Source organism: Schistocerca gregaria, chromosome 3 (genome assembly GCF_023897955.1).
Source record: "Schistocerca gregaria isolate iqSchGreg1 chromosome 3, iqSchGreg1.2, whole genome shotgun sequence".
Classification (NCBI taxonomy): Eukaryota; Metazoa; Arthropoda; class Insecta; order Orthoptera; family Acrididae; genus Schistocerca; species Schistocerca gregaria.
Genome location: NC_064922.1, coordinates 666,251,403 through 666,273,655, shown reverse-complemented (window position 1 = coordinate 666,273,655; position 22,253 = coordinate 666,251,403). Strand labels below are relative to the sequence as shown.

The 22,253-nt window shown below is 39.1% G+C and overlaps 1 protein-coding gene across 1 annotated transcript in view; it reads left to right on the top strand.

The window, feature by feature from the left end:
* Positions 1 to 15,700, top strand: part of LOC126356161 (AP-2 complex subunit mu) — a 41,418-nt gene extending 25,718 nt beyond the window's left edge. The window contains exons 7-8 of the mRNA XM_050006907.1: positions 14,892 to 15,003; positions 15,084 to 15,700. Of these exons, the coding sequence (XP_049862864.1) occupies positions 14,892 to 15,003; positions 15,084 to 15,218 (247 nt within the window). The 3' untranslated portion in view covers positions 15,219 to 15,700. The remainder of the gene's footprint in view (positions 1 to 14,891; positions 15,004 to 15,083) is intronic.
* Positions 15,701 to 22,253: the final 6,553 nt, after the last annotated feature.

Below are 22,253 nucleotides of genomic sequence, written 5' to 3'. Positions count from 1 at the left end.
GTCCCCAATTTTTGTTTCTGGATGGACACTGCCAGTTTGGAGATGACCATGGCAAAAGCTTTTAAAACCAATGAAAATGTAACAAGTTTTTGGACTTAGAATGTCAGGAGTTTGAATGCAATAGATAAGTTAGATCATCGAAAATATGGAATGTAAATGCTGAAATTATATGTAGTAAGAGGCCAGTGAAGTGAAATGGAAGGAAGATAAAAATATCATGTGCATCAGAAAACAGCATAACAGCAGTAGTTTGACTAAGAACATAGGGCAAAGAGAGGATGGTTCAGCAATAGGTTTCTCACCAGAATGCAGATAAAACAATGGCCAACAGCTACTGTTCAGATACACATGCAGTAGAAAAATAGGCAATATGTGAGGAAACTTAACATATTCTTCAGATCTGCAGTAAATTTCAACTAGTAATAGCAAATAGATGGTAAAAAATTACAGGAGGAGATATCATACCTGGAAAAGACCAGGAGACACAGCAAAATACCGACTAGATAACATCATGGTGAGAGATACTTCAAAATCAGATATTTAGCTATAAAGTATACTGAGGAGTAGATGTAGATTCAGAATATTATTTAGTAATCATGACAATTCTGCACATTCTTGTGAAGAGTAAGAATGCCTCTAGACAGAAGGCCTCTGCAACAGCTTCATATGGCTGGCTTTAAGCCGATTCTCCAACATGGCAACATTAACTGTTTCACCCCTTCTTTCATAGTGCTCCAAAATCGACCCGTCATACCCCAGAAGAGGGTGCAAAGGACCCTTCTGGCAGAGTAGTGAGTCTTGAATTTCTTCTTGGCTGAAAGAACTGTGTGTCACCATTTTGAAGACACTTTTGCATTATGCACCCAGGTTTTGAGGTTTTGTCTCCTTGATGATACATGTCAGTCGTCATCTTCAGCGTTGGCTTGCACAAGAAATTATGCAGCAGCCTTGAACAGTCATCTTGGGTTCACTAATGAGCATCCCAGGCACCTACCGTGCACACACAAAATTATACTTAAGAACCACATTAATAATGGTGTGATTGGATCTCCAACACTGAAACGCAGTACCCTGGCTAAAGCTTCTACAGAAATATGTTCGTTCTCATGAATCATGGCTCCGGTGTGTCCCACATTCTCATTGGTAACAGTTGTGTTGGGATGACCAGAGCATCGTTCATCTGTGACTAGTGTACGTCCACTTCCAAAAGGCAACTGTGTACTCATACACTTTGTCTCACTAATGCAGCTATCTCCATACCTTTCCAACATCCTTCTATGGATTTGACGAGGTTTTACACCCTCCGACCACAAAAATTGTATTACTGCTCCTTCTTTTACGATGCCACAGAGTAACATATACAGAGAGGAAGCCCCCCCCCCCCCCCTAAACCACTGTCCCGGGGGTGTGCTCGTATTTCCGTTAGATGACAGTAGATGTCAGGCGTGTCGCCTGCTTAGTTTCGGGAGATCACGCTAGAGGCGCTTCGGCAACGGCCTCCCTGACATCAAGGGTAGCGAGGTGGGGTGACAGGGGGGAGAGACCGAGAGAGTGTAGCTGCATCTGTGGAGGCAGCAACAAGCAACATAGAAAATTTGAGCCAAAGCGTTTGGCCGCGAGCGCTTCCGCATGACGTCACTGTCAAGAAGAGACAATTTTTTCACGTTCGCGCATGGCAGTATTCTGCTTAAGCCATCATTAATTTACTAAACTGAAGGGCGATGTAATAAGATATGAGTTCGATTGAAGCTTACCTACACAGGGACTTATTGTTTCCTACGGCAATGAAATTATCATATTGTCTTCCTAGTAATGACAGATGTATAACTACGTATTATGGGTCACCTTGACACATACATTCTATGGCTTAACTTTTTCTATGAGATAAGTTATAACTTGGCATCCTTCAGTCGTTATTAAGTATTACACATTTTTAATAGTACAGGAAACACAACAATCGTGAGAGCTTTCACTTTCTAAACGCAGTTTTTTCGTCACAATCAGCAATCTTGTAGAACATTTTTTTTCGTGCAGATATTAAGTAGAAAGGAAACGATATAATTCCATTTACTTGTCATTTCTGCGTTTGATGATTCTGAAGCTTCAGTATTGATCGCCGTGCTTCAACAATGACAAATTAAATACCTTAATCCCATCTGGAATGAACTGCGGAAGCTCTCCATGTGTGTGCTCCTTTCTGCCGCTGTTTAGCCCTCATTGTCTCTACCTACGTGTTAGGTGCCTTTATACGGATGTAGGTACAGTAATGATCTTGGTGTAAATTGCGGAGATTTCTTGAGGAATAGTTTGAAGTTTCCGATTAAAAGTTTTGGCAGGTTTTTATTCACATCTGCTTCTTTACACAGAGAGCTGCGTTTGAAGAGACAATGAAGCTAGGAGGAGATTGTTCCTCATTTGCCCCAGAGCTTATAGGACCTTTCGATGCTTCTATTATCTTATCACTGTGATGTCCAAGTGATTGCTCTATGGAGTCGGATCTGGAAGAAATACATCCAGTGATGTATTTTTGCATCTCTTTCGTGACCAGCAGTATACAGACTGCTTCCGGACTCCGTATAAACCACTTTCAGCGACCGCCGATATTTCGGCGGGAGAACACCCCGCCACTTTCAAGGCTGTCGCTGAAAGTGTTACCTGGCTGAATTCTGGGAAGTTATTTGAAAGCTGTATAATGCAGGAGAAACTCGGGTGTCTCAACCTGTACCAGGCTATGTGGTCCGTATATGGCGTCACTTTCTTGGTCGTAGCATATGCCAATCATTTGATGAAATGCTCAACACACACAAATTTTATGCTTCACTTAAGCTTGTTTTTTGCTTACTCGTGAAGTGCTTTTAGCAAAACTTTTGTGTACTTTACTCATCAGCACTGTGTAGATACTTAATGCTTTGCATTACCTCCTCTTTTTGCTTAAAGCGTGAAACAGTAATAGCGGATAACAATATACTGAGAACGAAAAGCAAATTAAACGCTCAATTGTTTTCTCTCAATGGAGATAATTCTTGAAGTTTTTTCATTTCATCCTCGATAATACCTTTCTCTGATTCTATGCTTTGATCTACTTTTTCTAGCATGTTAAGTGCACTTTTACGAGTTTCACGAGCTTATAGAATTTGCAGTCGGCTTTAAAACCTATTTTGGTTGAAGTTTCTTTAATTCAGCTTGTAGATACTGTAAACAAACGTCCTCTCTAAAGTTTTTGCTACAGGCAGTAGCATTTTTAATGTTATTGCTGTCACTACTGCTACAGAGCTGAACACACCGAGCAAATGTTTCAGGAATTTGAAGGAAGTTATGACAAGTAATACTACTGCCCTTTAGTCTTCTGATTAGTTTCCACACACAGCCATAGGTCAATTCAGCATTATTAATGTCGAACATAACGAACAAACTCGAAAGAAGACAAAAATAAATAGCAACACATGAAACTTAATCGCTTCAACATGTAACATTGCACGCGAACTGCGCCGAGCTTCTCGACGGTGACGTATTGTGCATATTGGAGCAGTTCTGTACACACACTATGGGCTCTACCTGAGGCATCAAAGCCTGAGACAAGTTGTTCACAGTACGTTGAGAAGACAGACCTTTTGAAATAAGCAATGTTGGAAAATACATCTAATAAATAATGGAAAGGAGCGCCGCAACAAAATTTTGCGCTTCTCCGCTGTGCGTAATTTTGGCTGTAGCAGCTGGCTGATTCTCTAATAGGGAGCCGTGATGAGCCAATATTCATAACTAGGTTTTATGCTGAAAACTGGCCTTCTATAACAGACGTTACAACATAGTGTCACAAGACAATTCTGTTGCGTAATTCTGCATACAGCTGCAACTGGCGGCGGTAACATGCGTTGCAATTAAAGATATCTACTTTATCCTCATTTCATAGGACATAGGAAATGAATAAAAATGCCGACCAGTCACATAAGGATCAATAATCTGCTTGAATACGATTACACAAATAATTGCTCCTTTAGTCAGCTCATGCAGATTCATAGAATGATTTTAGGTTCGGTCTGTTTGTTACGAAGAGTGTGTTTATCGTTGCTAATGACTGATTTAGGTGACAGGCCATTTAATAATTCGTTTTCCGAGTCTTGTGCATTGGCTAATGCTTGCTTTTATGTTGTTCTAGCCTCTAACAGAGACAGTGTGCAGTTTTGATCGATCATTTGTGAAATAATTCCAACCTACTACAATGAAGAGAACATTAATATTATTGAATGGAATACCAATTTTGTTGTACAATGCCAACAGTAATACGCTGATAACAGCTTCATTTGCTTTTTCCTTATAGTGCTGTCAGGTCACAAAATGTGTTTATCCCCTGTATTACGGAAGACATAACGAGGTTCTTGTCTGTAATATAAGTCCTAATGGTAATATTACAGAAGTTTTTCGTTTAAACTAACTACTCGTTTCTACACAGTAAAGATAGAGATGACAGACCAGTTTTTGCCGACTATGAGTAAAATGCCAGGATGGTTTAGTACAACTGTCTCTACAAAGGAACTATGTCCCCTAAAAGAAAAGCCATGCAAGAGGTAGCAGGGGCAAGTGTTATAAAGAAACATCGTTTCCTTTCCTTTGAGGGCGGATTGTTCGAAGAATAAGAAAATTTGAATAGAGTAAGTTACTTGTGGAGGGATGGGTACATGGACGTGCAAATCAGTAAAACGTTACATTGTGATTAAGAGGAAGATCTATTTCATCACATCACATAGAAACTGACATCGATTTATAACATGTTATCCATAGATATTAAATTCTTTTGCGCCCAAAACATAAAGTTAGGAAAAATCGGAGCTTCCAGGAAAAACACATCAGATCCAAACAAAATAATATGATAGATATGGTATTAAATATAACTGTTCTCATTAAATAAAGGATATTAAGAAAGATAACGTAATCTTCCGCAACGACTAAATGTCTCAGAACTGGATGGTGCCCTGTGCCGGCATTTGAGGGGAAGTGGTGGTGGGGATTTCCACTGCTACGGCCTCGTGTGCAGTTACCTGCTGCCCGCTGTCCGAGCAGTTTCGCTCCCCAGCGCCATCACGTGTCATCTGACAGAACTGCTGTAACCCCCCCGTCCCGCACCCCTGACCGCGTCTACAGGCCCTTACGGAGGTTGCCTGTCTGGATATCTTTGTCTGTGACGAGGCACACAGATAGGGACACAGCCCTTTTGTTTCAACTGCTTTTCCTATTCAGCTTGTTTTCAGGCTATCTGTCTGCATATACTAGAACTTCCGCAAAGCGTGCATCTTCCCTTTCCATGAGTTCCAAATGCCTTCTGTGTTAACTACATTTAATACTGATAGTTTGCTGTTACTTTAATTGCCCTCATACGTGAAGCAGCAATGTCAGAAGTGGAAAAAAATCAGAGTGGAAGAGTATCAGTGACAGTTTGCTGATGGCATTGCTGTCATCTGTGAATGAGAGAAATTGTCAGCAGACCTGTTGGGTGGCATGAACAAACTGCTGAGCACTGATAAAAAGAAAGAAAAAAAGAGAAAGAAAGCACAGGGTGATTCACGAAGATATGCAATTATTTTAATATGTTACTCTACAAGGAAAACTAAAGAAAAAAGTTCATATAAACATAGGTCCGCAAATGTTTTGCTGGAAATTTTAAAACTTTGCTAATATGAAGCCATTGCAGAACAGTAGGAGGTTAAAGTAAAGCACGATTTCCATTTATTCTGTTGTTGTTGATCTGGTGGATCTAATAAAACATGTCCCAAACGTGTATCCAGTAGTTTTCCAGAACATCCAGAGAAGCAAAGAAGCAATTTTGTAAAATTTTTAATTTATTTACAACTTTGCACAATTTGTTTTTTAAATTCCAGACAAATGCACAAAATTTGCAACAGAAGTTGTAGAGAATTTAATTTTGGTAAAATGATGGTAATAATTTTAACTGAAACTGTATGAATGTGCAGATCTTCTGCTTTTATTAATACCATAGCACATGTGAATTAATGTAAAACTGAAAAAAAAACAAAGCTCAGCGTTAAGGAAGTTGTAAAATGTATATACAATTTCACAATAAATGATCGAAGATGCCTCCACGGAGTACATTACATTTAGATGCATGTGTATGAATAGATATTGTTCCTTGTTTCAGTTTCATAGGGTTGATCTAAATTTAGTCTATTGCATTTGTAATGGGACCAGGTAATGCCTCAGGTGTATTAACTTCATCCTTTTAAACTATGTCTTTTGCCCATCCCCATAGACTAAAATACATTGGTGTTAAATTAAGTGATCTGGGTGGCCACAGACGTGTGCACCACGGTCAACCCATTTCTGGGGAACATGTCCATTTAAATGCATAGTAATGATGTCAGTGAAATGTGGATGCATGCCGTCATATTGAAAATGCATTTGCAGTTGCATAGCAAGTGGAACATCTTAAGAGCAAGTGGGGTGTTTCTGCTTGAGGGAATTGTTAGTATGTCTCACCAGTTAGATGTCCTGGGAAAATGAATAGTCAAATAAAGTGTATGTTGAGGATACCACACCACACATTTATGCTAAATTGCTGCTGGAAATTGTGTTGCGCTATTGTATGTGGGCTTGCTTCAGACCATATGTGCGCTTCATGCAAATTGTTTATACCATCTCGACTACTCTCTCTCGTAAGTAAATAAAATGTACCTATGTAACTGCCGATTAGTATTTAACCAGTTGCACAACTTCAAGCGAAGGGCAGGATCTTCCAGATGTAAATGATGCACTTTTTGTGTATGATAATGATATAGATTATTTTACTTGTGTGTACACCATACCTTAGATTGTAAAATGCCTAATTGTTGAGAGATACGTTGTGTACTGGAACCCAGGCTTCAGTGAACAGTACCCCTAATATCCTCATAATTATCTTCACATATCGATCACTCTTGCTGATTATGAACGCTAGGTGGAGAACCTGTCTCCCATAACATTTGAAATACTCCACTAATGTTTCATGTATTCGGAATCTTCAAAGTTGGATAACATACCCAATATTCGTTAACTGGAGCCATAGCATTACCATCACAGTTGCCATAAATAAATGCCATATTGGCATATTCCTCTGGCATAAATCTGAAAGTCATCCCTATTTTGTATATACTACAACAGTTACTATGTGGTTTCACTTAATTACTCTGTTATGTTCTTTCACCGAACAGTAAAGAAAACTAACTTGTTTCAAGGTTAAAAAAACTACTGAAACAGCTCACTAACGGTTGCCAACAATGACATAAACATTTCTACATTATTAATGGAAATTAAACAAATTCACTTGTATAATAATCTTTGCTTTTCTGCATGTTCTGGAAAACTACTGCAGATACATGTGTGGGACATGTTTTATTAGATTCACCAGACCAATAACAACAAAATAAAAGGAAATCTTGCTTTACTTCAACCTCGTACAGTTTTGCGGTGGCTTCATATCGGAAAAGTTGCTAAATTTCAGACAAAATCTATTATTAGCCGTAACTTCATAACTAAACATTTGGGGACCTATGTTTATATGAACTTATTTCTTTAGTTTTACTTGTAGACTAACACATTAAAATATTAGCATATCTTCATGAATCACACATACATATACATTGGGGGGAAGGGAGGGAGGAAGTGGTCAATGACAGAAGGCAAAAGCTAAGTTGAGGCAGTGGGAATGTAGGATATGCTGGAGAGACAATTCACACATGTGTAGTTGTTCTGGAAGAAATTATTCAAATTGCATGTGCCATGAAGCAGGTGTCGGCCATTTGTGTTATGGTGTGAACCATCTATAGCAACTGGATGGTAAAGTCTGCAGATGGCCACAGTCTGGTTGTGGCTATTCAGAAGAGTAGGCAGTTGGGTACCTGTTCTGCCCACATAAATGCTGCACAGTAATACAGCATAGGTGACACATAACAAGGCTACTTTCACATGCAGCCCTGGTTACTACAGTACAGAGAATACCTGTGACTGGATTGCAGCAGGAGGTAGTGGGGCTGGTCTTACATGTGGGTCATCCCCAAGGGAATAATCCATGTGGTGCAGGATTTGAATAGCGATGGACAAAGTTATTCTGCAGGTTGAGTGGCTGGTTGAAAATTACATCATCCATTGCTATGATAAAGAATGCAATATAATACAGTCATAATGATGTCATCATTATACTCGAAGACTGCAGGCAGCAGTGCATCCAAGTGTCTTTGTTAGGATGAATAATTGAGAAATGAAAGAAACTGTTTCCATTCCAGGAGAAATTGTAAACTTTTGCACAGGTATTCACAGCTGTCCAATACACATTACACTCATCCACCCAGAATCACATATGGGAAGGATCTATCACAGTAGAGATTGACAAAGATATTCAGCTGGTTGAGTGCCCAGTGGAACATTACTTTGGGTCATGTCAGCAGGATTTTGGTTTTGATACCTCTTATCTTAGGGCACAATGAGAGCTAGTATAAGTCCTGGTGAATGGTGTGGCTGAGTGTTTAAAGGCAAGAGTGATGCTGGGTGGATCAGAGGAATGCCATTTGGAGGCTGGCTAACAGATTTAAAGGTATCAGAGGATGAGATGGCACAGAAGATCAGTTTTATGAATGAACTGGATAGGATATTGTCTGTCAGTAAAGGCTCGGTTAAGAGTATATTTCAATAACTCCTGGTTTCCACTGCAGATGAAGAGCCCAAGAAGGTGTAAGGAAGAAACTGTTTGATGTGGAATGAATGACAACTGTCACAGTGTGGGTAATGTTGGTGGTTGGTGCACTTCATATGAACAGACATATTCATGAAGCCTCTGAGAGGTGCAGATCAACATTTAAAGAAGGTGGCTAGTTGAATTCTGGAGGACCGATTGAAACAGATTTGGGAACACGTGTTGAGGTTATGGAGGAAAGAGGGAAAGGTTATCATGAGTTCAGCTCATGAAAGTGGCATCAGTGCACCAGAACCAGACAAAGGGTTGTAGATGTTGACTGTGTAGGAAGAATTCCTGCAGATTGTCCTAAATAAGATGGCATAGGATGATACCATGAAATACTAATGGCAGTAACATTGATTTGTTTGTATATCTGGCGTTGAAAAGTTAAATAATTGTCAGTCATGTTGTGGGTTTGGTATCAGGACAACAGTAGGAAAGGTAGTTGGGCATGTCAGTGCAGAAGGATGTCAAATCCACAGTAACAACGAAGGTGTTGGTAATGGGACTGGAACTGTAGAAAGGTGGTGAAGAAAGTGAGTAGCACCTTGGATGTAGGATGAGAGGTGTCAGTCAGCAGTTTGGAAGTGTTGGTCAACAAAGGCAGAGGTTTATTCTGTGGGAGCATTGTAACCATTCTCAATGAGACAAGTAGGGAGACTTTTGGGATTGGATTTGTAGAAGTTGGGGAGTAGGTAAAAAGTAAGATTGTGAGATGTTGCTAATATGAAGAGGGAAATGGGTTCAGAAGTAGTTTTGGGATGGACGTAATACCTGTAAGTTCCACTGGTTGTAGTATAGCACTTCAGAGATGGGAACAGAGTCATAAAGTTTTATGCAGAGGTGTCAAAGTAGACAGAGAGCCTTACAGACAATATCCTGTCCAATTTGTGTGTAAACAGATTTACCCTAAGACACCAGTAAATCTGGTAACCAGCCTCCTACTGGCACTCCCCTCATAACTCAATATCATCCTGGTCTTAAAAAGTTCAACCACATCCTTCACAGGGTCTTCAACTACATATGAGATAAGGGACATCCTACTCAAAATTCTACACACATTACCCAAACTTTGTCTGCCTTTGGCGTACCAACCTTACTCCAGTCCTGCGCCCCTTGATGTGTAGAAGTAGTCATGATGTCCCCTTTTTTCTGTGTGCACTTGGTAATCATGTACTTGTACACACACACACACACACACTTGTCATTTTCCCCGCTGACTCCATCTCTGTCTTCTTTTCTTTTAACCACTCCCTTTCCCTTTCCCTAAACCAATTTATACCAATACTTTGGAGGGGGCCCAAAATCATAGTGATGACTGCTATTTTTGTACTTGTAACGTACAAGGTTTCAATTTGAAAAAACAAAAAGAAATTTCTTACCCTAACATTCAGTCAGCCATTTGCCCTGTTCCTCGTGGACCGTACCAATAATCTGTCCTCCAGATTCTTTGTACGATACAGATGATCACGAGCCATTAGCTCAGCAAGGTGATAGTGAAGGAGACGGAGATTGCTACGATCCTAGCACAATGATCCCATTCCATTCTCACAATCTGAACTGAATGGTTTAGTTAGAGACCTCGGCCTTTATAAAGAATCAGCAGAGGTTTTAGGATCTAGATTGAAAGATAGACATATGTTGTCTCTAACATTCTTTTCTTGGTATCGATTGAGGGAAAGTGTTTGTATCTTTCTTCCTTCAAGAAGGTGACCTGGTGTTTTGCAGTGATGTTCCTGGACTTATGGAACGTTCCAAAATAGAATACACTCATGATGAGTGGATACCTTTTATTGATTCTTCAGAAAGAAGCCTTAAAGCAGTACTTTTACACAATGGCAATGAGTATGCTTTTATACCAGTTTGACACTTGGTTCACTTAAAAGAATGTTATGAAAACCTTGAACTGGTTTTAAGCAAACACTGCTATTCAGACCACTAATGGACACTAGGTGGTGGTTTCAATGCTGCTTGGTCAACAAAGTGGCTATACAAAGTTACCTTGCTTTCCTGTGAATGGGACAGTAGAGACAGCAACACTACATAAAAGAAAGCTTGGCCCTTGAGATAAACCTTACTGGTAGGGGTTAAAAATGTTAAGAGGAAAAGCCTCGTGGATCCCAAAAAAATGTTACGTCCACCACTTCCACATTAAGTTGGGGCTGATAAAACAATTTAAGGCCTTGCCAAAAGAAGGGGAGTGATTCAGATATCTTTGTGGACAGTTTCCTGGTTTATTCCAGGCAAAGCTAAAGGAAGGAATCTTCGTCAGACCAGACATTAGAAAACTAATGACATATCCCAGGTTTGTGAACAAAATGGAAAAAAAGAAAAGGCAGCATGGGCATTTAAATCAGTTGTTCCTGGTTCCGTAGGAAACAAGAGAGCCAAACTAAAATACAATCGTGGCAGACTTGCTCGACAACTTTAATGCTCATGTTACATCCCAGCTTCTTAAAGTTCATTTTGTCCACTGACATATTGACTACTCCCTGCAAACCTTGGCGATGTAAGTGAAGAGCAGGGGGGAATATTCCACCAAGACATCAAAGTAATGGAAAGAAGCTATCAAGGAAGATGAACATAAACATGATAGTAGCGGTGTACTGCTGGATGATAAGGAGGTGATCCTCAATGACTCCACAGCTGGAAAAGCAATAAAAGAAGCTTCAACAGAAAGTGAAAGCGTTATTATAAGGACTTCTGAGATTAAAGGGAAATGGAAGTGTACTGGAAATGTAGTTTAGAACATGATATATATTTTAAAAAATTATAACATTGGAAAAATGTGATAAATTGCTTAAATTTTGTTATTATACCCAAAAATACTCCCTTTTTTTGTGAGAAACCCTGACGTGATAGAAAAAATGGATTGCGTTTTTGAAACCAGCACTGAAAAGTACACAAGTCAGTTGTCAAATTTCAAACAACTTCCAATAAATGTTTCTGCAGTCCTGTGCAATTGATCATCACTCTGATAGTGTACATTTGTGTGTACATGTGTTTGTGTGAGAATGAGTGTGTTTCCTATTAGGAGAGCCAGAGCGCTCAAAAGTGACACTTTTTTTTTCCAAACATCAGTCTGCTCTAATAATGTGAATGACTTTCTCTCATTTTGCGGAGTATTAAAGATGTGTGTTGGATACTATGATTAAGATGAAAAGATTAGAATAGGAGAGGAAAGAGTGATAGGTTACATCAAGCTAGTCCAGATTGATGACCAAAATTACTCAGGACATTTTTCTTAAATCAGTTCAGAGCCCTCATTTAACATTATGTCCTCAAAAACTGTATGGGTCAGTCAGTTAAAAGGCCAGATTAACTCTGGTGTACATCACCCGTCACATGACTATGGTTATTGAAACAGTATGGAGTTCAAACCAACACATTTTTGTTGTTTTTGTTGTTGTTGTTGTCTTCAGACCTGAGACTGGATTGTTGCAGGTCTCCATGCTACTCTATCCTATGCTAGCCTCTTCCTCTCTCACTACTTACTGCAACCCACATCCTTCTGAATCTGCTTAGTGTATTCATCTCTTGGTCTCCCTCTACGATTTTTACCCTCCATGGTGCCCTCCAGTGCTAAATTGGTGATCCCTTGATGCCTCAGAACATGTCCTAGCAACTGATCCCTTCTTCTAGTCAAGTTGTGCCACAAACTTCTCTTTTCCCCAATCCTATTCAACACTTCCTCATTAGTTATGTGATCTACCCATCTAATCTTCAGCATTCTTCTGTAGCACCACATTTCGAAAGCTTCTGTTCTCTTCTTGTCCAAACTATTTATCGTCCATGTTTCACTTCCATACATGGCTACGCTCCTTACAAATACTTTCATAAATGTCTTCCTGACACTTAAATCTATACTTGATGTTAACAAATTTCTCTTCTTCAGAAACACTTCCCTTGCCATTGCCAGTCTGCATTTTATATCCTCTCTACTTCGACAATCATCAGTTATTTTGCTCCCTAAACAGCAAAACTCCTTTACTACTTAGTTTCATTTCCTAATCTAATTCCCTCAGCATCACCCGACTTAATTTGAATACTCATTTTGCTTTTGTTGAAGTTCATCTTACATCCTCCTTTCAAGACACTGTCCATTCCATTCAGATGCTCTACCAAGTCCTTTGCTCTGTCTGACAGAATTGCAATGTCATTGGCAAACCTCAAAGTTTTTGTTTCTCCTCCATGGATTTTAATACCTACTCCGAAGTCTTCTCTTTTTTTTTTTTTTTTTTTTTTTTTTTTTTTTTTTTTTTTTTTTTTTTTTTTTTTCCTGCTTGCTCAATATACAGATTGAATAACACCGGTGAGAGGCTACAACCCTGTCTCACTCCCTTCCCAACCACTGCTTCCCTTTCATGCCCCTCGACTCTTATAACTGCCATCTGGTTTCTGTACAAATTGTAAACAGCCTTTCACTTCCTGTATTTTACGCCTGCCACCTTCAGAATGTAAAAGAGAGTATTCCAGTCAACATTGTCAAAAGCTTTCTCTAAGCCTACAAATGCTAGAATCATTGGTTTGCTTTTCCTAAATCTATCTTGTAAGATACGTCGTAGGGTCAGTATTGCCTCACGTGTTCCAATATTTCTAAGGAATCCAAACTAATCTTCCCCGAGGTTGCTTCTACCAGTTTGTTTGTTCGTCTGTAAATAATTTGCGTTAGTATTTTGCAGCTGTGTCTTATTAAACTGATAGTTCGGTAATTTTCACATCTGTCAACACCTGCTTTCTTTGGGATTGGAATTATTATATTCTTTTTGAAGTCTGAGGATATTTCGCCTGTTTCATACATCTTGCTCACCAGATGGTAGAGTTTTGTCAGGACTGGCTCTCCCAAGGCTGTCAGTAGTTCTAATGGGATGTTGTCAACATCCGAGGCCTTGTTTCGACTTGGGTCTTTCAGTGCTCTGTCAAACTCTTCACACAGTATCATATCTCCCATTTCATATTCATCTACATCCTCTTCCATTTCCATAATATTGTCCTCAAGTACATCGCCCTTGTATAGACCCTCCATATACTCCTTCCACCTTTTTGCTTTTCCTTCTTTGCTTGGAACTTGATTTACTGGGTTTCCATCTGAGCTCTTGATATTCATACAGGTGGTTATCTTTTCTCCAAAGGTCTCTTAAATTTTCCTGTAGGCAATATCTATCTTACCCCTCATGAGATAAACCTCTACATCCTTACATTTGTACTCTAGTCATCTGTGCTTAATCATTTTGCACTTTCTGTTGATCTCATTTTTGAGATGTTTGTATTCATTTTTGCCTGCTTCACTTGCTGCATTTTTGTATTTTCTCCTTTCATCAATTAAATTAAGTATCTCTTCTGTTACCCAAGGATTTCTACTTGCCCTCGTCTTTTTACCTATATGATTTTCTGCTGCCTTCACTATTTCATTCCTCAAAGCTACTTCTTCTACTGTATTTATTTCCCCCATTCCTGTCAATTGTTCCCTTATGCTCTCTCTGAAACTCTGTACAACCTCTGGTTCTTTCAGTTTATCCAGGTCCCATCTCCTTAAATTCCCACCTTTTTGCAGTTTCTTCAGTTTTAATCTACAGTTCACATCCAATAGAACTGTGAACTTATCAGTGATGTTCAGACAGTGCTCTCTAACGATGAAAAAAGTAGAACTTTGTCAATTTATAACAATTACAAGAGTTGAGGTAAACTACATCCATAATAAATGCTTGAATCTCAAGGAACTTCACATTGTGAACTGTTATCGCAGTACAGATGAAGCTTAGAGGCTTGTCACTTAATATTGGAAAAAGAAAAAAAGTTCAATTCATAGATGATTCATGGCTATAAAACATTTCTTTAGAATGCACTACTTGATTTAAAACATAAATGTTGGTTACCTGAAGAAGAGAAATTGCTGAAGAGAAAATGGGAGGACTTGAAAAACAGTTCGTTATTATGTTCTGTGGCCAACATTGGCAAAATATTGCTGTCAAGCAGAACTTTTATTTGTAAACTAAATTAAATTTCCTCATAGCATGGTTACACATTCCTCTAAGTACAGAATGATAACCTCCATAATGTGAAAGCAATTTACATGTTTGTGTGTATTGTTACCACTGTGTGGAGTCAACCTTTTACTTTTTATCTGTCAAGACTTGCTAAAGTATTCAATGTTTTCTCCCTTTCTTTTAAGGATCAAGAGAATGGCAGGCATGAAAGAAACACAGTTATCTGCAGAAATAGAACTTCTTGAAACTGACACAAAAAAGAAGTGGACAAGACCTCCTATATCCATGAATTTTGAGGTATTGTTTTCATATACAAATCATAATTAACAAAAGTTATTTAATTTTTCTTTTAGTTGCTTATTTGTCTTCATTTTCAGGTCCCATTTGCTCCTTCTGGCTTCAAAGTTCGGTACTTGAAAGTGTTTGAACCAAAGCTGAATTATTCAGACCATGATGTTATAAAATGGGTTAGATACATTGGGCGCAGTGGCCTGTATGAAACACGGTGCTAAAATTCTCATTAAATTTCTCAAATGATTAGTGGAATAAATTTAATATATAATACATTCCATAAGTGATATTCTGAAATGTTATGGATAAACCTACAGAAAAAGCAGAATTGTATGTAGTACTGCTATCAGTAAGAAGTGAAAATGTTGATTCTGTTCTAAGATTAAGCATTGTATATGATCTGCTATTGTTAAATCAAATATTTTTTGGCACCTAAGCTTTCTTGCTTGATTATGCTTTAATGAATTCAGAATTCTTGCTGTGGGGGTAAATGCTTAGGAATAGTAGTGAAAGCAATCTGTATAAATAACATGGATGGACTAAAATGAAATACTCATACTATGTATTGTTGCCATTTTTGTATACCATTATAAATAGATGGAATCTATGTACTGTATGTGTGTGAAGTTTGAGCCTATAGTCAGAATGGTTTCGAACATTTCACTTTGTTACTGGCTCAAAGATTAAAGTGTTTGTTATGTTACATGTGTTCTTAATTACTGTTAATAGTACATGTTATTGTGATATTCTCCTTAAAGTTTGTGTGTGGTGCAGATATCACAGATCTGAAAATGGCAAAAAATATTGTACCATTAATAAAAAAGCAGCTACTTTTATAGAAAAGGCATGGGAAATAAATGATAGTTAAATGAAATTAAACGATGGAATGTATGGTGGTACACAAGAACCATACTTAAGATTCACAAGGGTAGCACATATGTTGTCTAATCACTTTCCACTTACTGCTTAAAAGTAACATCAGCTTGTGATAAATTGATGTTATAGATCACTCCAGTGGTTAGGTAATACACAGAAAAGTAGGATGTAATCAAGGAATGTGTGTTGTAATGGAAGACGGTTTGATGGCCCACATAGAAATGGCCTCCTTTAAATAATAAACTGATTGTTTTCGACATTAATTGAAATGTGAGCAAGGTGACTTGATGTGATGGTTATAATACTGGATTGGCATTTGATAGGATGGCTGCCTTAATTCATTAGTGATATTTGTGTGTCTAAGAAGCAGGTACTGCATACTCAGGAAAGCTTGGATATTCTACTGTGCTAAATATCTGTTGGTGGCTTGGTTCAGTAATTCAAAAGTTACTTGGATGATATCACAATTAAAATTCTAAGTTAATTTTATAATTTGGTCTCAACCAAATCCCTCAGAAAAGAAATCAAAATACGTACTTAGATTGCATCCAGTTTGTCGCCATGACGTGTTATTAGCAAAAATGATTTCGGACTGTATAAAATTATAAAACGAAGTAATGTAATTATAATGATTGAAAATTACAGACTGATGGAATTTTTTTTGCATGAAGTAAGGTTAGCTTTCCTGAGATCAATTGTGAGCAGCTTGAAAACTAGCTTCATTATAGACAACTGCATCACCTGCAAAAGTCTGACAGTATTGTTAACATTGTCATCAAGGTCATTAATATACAGTGTGGGGTGCACATGAAGTTACTTTACATCTGACAATGGCCCTCCACCCAAGATAAAATGCTGTGTAATCCCTACCACACATTCCCCTATCCAGTCACAAATTTCACTTGACACACCATCATCATACTTAGGACATAGGTGTAGTTCTGATACTGAGTTGAATGCTTTTTGTTAATAGAGAAATACTGCCTCTGTCTGCCTTGATCCTAAGCTTCCATGTGAGAAGTGAGTTGGGTTTCACATAATCAATGTTGCCAGAATCCGTGCGAGTTGGTATGGATGAAGTCATTCCGTTTGAGATACCTCATCATGTTTGAGCTCAGAATTAAGATTTCTTAACAAATTGATGTCAAAGATATTGGACAGTAGTTTCATGCGACACTTCTACTAGTCTTATTGTTGACGAGTCTATCTGTGGTTTCTTCAAACTGTGGGGAACGGTTTTTTGTTTCGGGGATCTACAGTGGATTATAGTTACAGGATTAGCTAACTCAGCCACAAATTCCACATAGAATCTAATGTTGATTCTATTGGGCCCTGAAGCTTTGTTCAGTTCCAATGATTTCAGTTGTTTCTCAACACCTCTGATACTAATACTGATTTCAGTTATCTTTTCAGTGGTTTGAGGAATAAGCTGGGGCAGGTCGCCTGGGTTTTCCTTTGTAAAGGAATGTTTGAAAATGGAATTCAGCTTTTGCTTTGCTACTCAGTTTGTCCCTGTCACATTTGACAGTAACTGGACACTATAACTTTTTTGTTGCTAACAGCCTTTACGTACAACCAGAATTTCTTTGGGTTTTGAAAAGATCATTTCACAATATTCTCTGCCAAAACACTAATCACCAATTTGATGTAAATTTTAGGTGTACTTGTTCCATGATTTCATCACTTTAAATACTGAGTCTATCATCTTCATTATTGTGCACATTTTTTACCACTATTATTGAACACTCTAACTTTTCCGTCACTCATTACTAGAAACACAAGATCTCTGAATTTGAGCAGCTGTAGAACCTTGTGCACATGCATTGAATTACAGCATGCACTGGGAATTTGTGGGAGCAACAATTTTATGAAACATTTTTTTCTTTGTATACAATAGACAACATTGAAATATAAGGAAATGGTTGTTACGTTTTGAATGGACTTAAAGGACGTGTTTTGAGACTGACACTTAATGCCAGAAAAGAAGCAGTACTTGATAGGAAAATGTGGTTCTGCATAGATGAAAGTTCGTTCCCTGTGCCAGAAAAGCTACAGCCAGTTTTGTGGAACACAAAACGTACACCTCTTACTGATTAATTTGCTGGATATTACTAGAGTCTTTTGGAAGAATATGGTGAAAACATGAGAAAAGATGTGGATTCCAAACAGTACTGTGCCACTACAATGTAATAACACAGGAATATTTCATAATATAATTACAGAAAACTTGACACTGAAAAAAAGCAGCTGCTTCTCATTTATTAAGTAATTGCTGTTGATGCAATGCTATATTTATATCTACACAATCAAAACATTTATCACCCAAAAAGTTATTTCATGTTCTTTTGCATTGAGCGTTACAGCGAAAAGAAACGTTCAGTCCTTGAAGTTGGGTAATTTGTAGGAGCAGCTAATAAGGTACATTTTCAATTTTCTACACAAGTCCTAAATGCTGTGTTGGGTTTGTCAGAAGGGAGCTTGGTAAACACAGTTGCACTAGAAAATGGAACACAATGATGAAGCCTAGACTAAAATTGTAAATTATTTTTGTCTTATGTTGTAGTTGTTTAAATCATATTAGCAATGAAACAATTACTATTAGCAGTTATTAACAATATTTTCAGCACTTTCACATATAAGAGCGTGGAGTGACTGGCCCCCAGCCACAAAACATACGGTATATATACAGCTACAGAACATTCCAGTACAATGATTCTTGCTCTTTGTGGATACTCCTAGAATGTACTTTAACCGAATATAGAAACTAAAATTGTACAGTCCAGGTGAGTTTTGAACTCGCGACCCTCGATGCAACAATTATCATATCCACTACACGACATTTGCTACTCAGCTTCTATGACGTTGCTCCCTCCTTAAGAGAACAGCATCTCGGTGTTACATCCTCGTAGTCCAGGAACGAGTCATCGATCCTGCGTACTCCAACTCCCAATGACTGAGGTTTGCTATGACGGTGATCTTAGAACTTCACTTGCCGCTAAGTTCTTCGGTACCTTTCTGCTTGTTGCCTGTTGCTGGAGCTGCGAATGTACCCTGGGTTGCAGGATCCTTATAGGGCTTCATTTGAAGGACATGGACCCTATCTCTGATCTTTCATCATCAGGGTCGAAATCTTCAACTTCATAAGTAACGTCAGACAACTGATAAGGTCCAAAGTAACACCTGAGGAACTTCTCAGAGAGACTAACCTTCTGAACAGGAGTGAAGATCCAGGCAAGGTCACCGTGCTGGTAGACAACAGGGCGGTGGCTCGCGTCATATCTACGGTGATCGTTTTCTTGAGCCTGCAGTGTGCAGAGTTGAGCTAACTGCCGAGCTTCCTAAGCTATGTTTAACACCTGGCTGATGTAGTAGTCGTCCACGTCATCAGGATGTAACGAAAAAAGTGTCCGTCGTCGCCATTGCCTCATGCCCATGCACCGGGAAAAATGGCGTAAATCCTGTGGTGTCTTATTTAGTGGTGTTGTAGGCAAATGTCACAAAAGGTAGCACCTCATCCCAGTTGCTCTGCTCAACATTGATGAACAATGATAGCATGTCGGCTACAGTCTTATTAAGGCGTTCAGTAAGCTCGCTAGTTTGCGGATGGTAGGCAGTCATCATGTGATGAGTAACATTGCACTGATGGTTTATCTCTGTCACAAGACTATTTAAAAACTTTCCCTCGATCTGTAATTAATGATCTCGCGGCACTGTGTTTTAATAAAGCATGTTCTACGATGAATTTGGCTACCTCGGCTGTTTTCACGGCTTTTGTAATGGCATAGCGCGTCAGATAATCAGTGCAAACAAAAATTCATCTGTTGCCTCTAGCAGATGTTGGAAATCGTCAGAGGAGGTCAATCCCAGTGTGATGGAAAGGCGTTTTGGCTGGTGGAATTGGTATAAGTCGGCCAGGTGGTTTCTGAGGAACTGCCTTTCTCCTCTGGCACTCTTGACAGTGCGACACACAGTGACGAACACTTCTAAATAAACCTGGCCAGAAAAATCTCTTGCAGATCCTATTGTCTGTCGTAATAAATCCTAAATGTCCGGCCTCAGGTGTGTCATGGATTTGCTGTAGAACATCAAAGAGGATGTGTTTAGGAATCACTGGTAGCCACCTCTTCCCAAACAGATCAAAGTTTTTCTTGCAAAGTAATCCATTAACTACCTTAAATTGTCCTTTCACATCCTGTGACCGATTTAAGGCAAGCATAATTTGAGATCTTGGTGTCATCCTGGTCAGCAAAGAGATCCTGGAGTGCAGCGAGATAGTGACTCTTCACCAAAGTCTTGATGGTCTTGCACAGGGTTTCTTGAGAGACAGTTGGCATCTTGTTTTCTTCCACTTTTGTAAACTACGGTAATGTCATACTCTTGAAGGCATAGCGCCACCTGTCGAGTTGTCGTGTTGGATCCTTAAGACCTGTCAACCAACAAAGTGAATGATAGTCTGTAACAACTGTGAATGGCCTTCCATAGAGATACTGTCGAAATTCACACGTGGTCCAGATCACAGCACGACATTCTCTTTTTGTAGTTGAGCAGTTGCTCTCGGCTTTTGTAAGTGTCCTAGAAGCATAGGCTACAACTTTCTCTCTTCCATCCGAAATTTGCACCAGAACAGCACGAAGCCTGTACCCACTGGCATCTGTGTGTAGTACTGTAGGTGCTCTCTCATCATACAGACCAAGAACAGTGTCAGTTGTCGGAGCTTTTCGTAGCACATCAAAAGAATCTTGCTGAGCACCACCCCAGATAAATTTAGCATTGGTTTTTAACAACTCCTGGTGTGGCCTGGCTTTGATACAAAAATGTTTGACAAAACGATGGTAATAAGAACACAATCCGAGGAAGCTTCTAACATCTCTAATACTTTTAGGAATAGGAAATTCCATTATAGCTCTCACCTTTTCTGGGTCTGGCCACACACCTTCATTTGACACAAGGTGTCCAAATATTTTGATTTCTTTTGCTCCAAAAAGACTTTCTTGGATTAGATTTCAGTCCGCCTTGTTGGAGACACTTAAGAACGGCCCTCAGTCTTTTTACGCATTCACCAAATGTCTCTAAGAACACTATGTCATCTAAATAAGACATATTGTCTACTTCAGGTGACTTAGATTATCCATAATTCGTTCAGAAGTTGCTGGTGCATTATACAAACCAAATGGCATTACCTTAAACCATACATGTCCTCAGGGGTGATGAATGCAGTTCTCACGATCAGCCTCGTCTACTTCTATTTGCTGGTATACCGAGTACATTTCCGTAGTTGAGAAAAACTTAGCCTCCTTCAGACAATCTAGTGTATCAATAATTTGTGGAAGAGGGTAAACTTTATTTTTAGTTATCATGTTAAGCTTCCTGTAATCAACATAAAAGCGCCAACTGCCATCCTTCCTTACGAGGACCACTGGTGACGACCATGGGCTCTGCGAAGGCTGAATGATGTCATTCATCATCATTTTCTGTACCTAGTCGTGAATTATTCGACATTCTGTTGCTGCACACAGTATGATTTCTGGCTTATTGGTTGTAATTTGCTCTTCACCTGTGGATTGAAGCATTCAGAGAGCTCTTGAAGAGTGGCAAGTAGCTTCCTCTGTTGTTCCTTAGTGAGATCTGGTGATAGTCAAGCTACAAGATCTTGTCTTGTAGTAGTAGCGCTAGTTTCTCCCACAGACTCGGCATGGGAGGTTTCTAGGACGCTCGGCTGTTGTGCAATTTACAGCTCAGTGTTTGCTACGCACATGCGTCTTGGAAGGATCAGCGGTTGTCAGCGACAGTTATCTATTCACAATTAACCAAATCCATTCTTAAACGAGACGACAGAGGCTGGGATGACCAAGTTGTTATTCATTCGTATGCTTCTCTTACATTCCACTAAAAGATCCATGGGTTGATGAATGGCATGACACATGATGGCTACTTTTCTAGTGCTGACAGCAGGAATGAGCACTTCATCCAGCACACAGTCTCCACAAACTCAGATGTGCATCTTCCTGTCCACAGTATCTCATCTCGTCTAGCATAATCTTCGAGCGACCACAATCTATAATTGATCTGAGAAGCTTTCAAGGAGTCCCATCCGAGAATGACATGACTACACTCTTGTAAGATGATGTATTCTAAGGGCCACTTATACCCACACAAGTGACATGTCTCCCTCTAGGTTTTACTTATTTCCCATTAGCCACCTTCAGCAGAGATGTTTTGTTGTTGACGAATAGTTTCCTGCAGCTGGCAATGGTTCTTCTCTAAACTGACTGAATATGATGCTCCAGAGTCCACAAGAGCTTGGACTGGCCAGCCACTTGTGATGAGATCGACAAAGTTTCCTATCATTATTGTAGTGATTGACGGCGGAGGATTTTTCT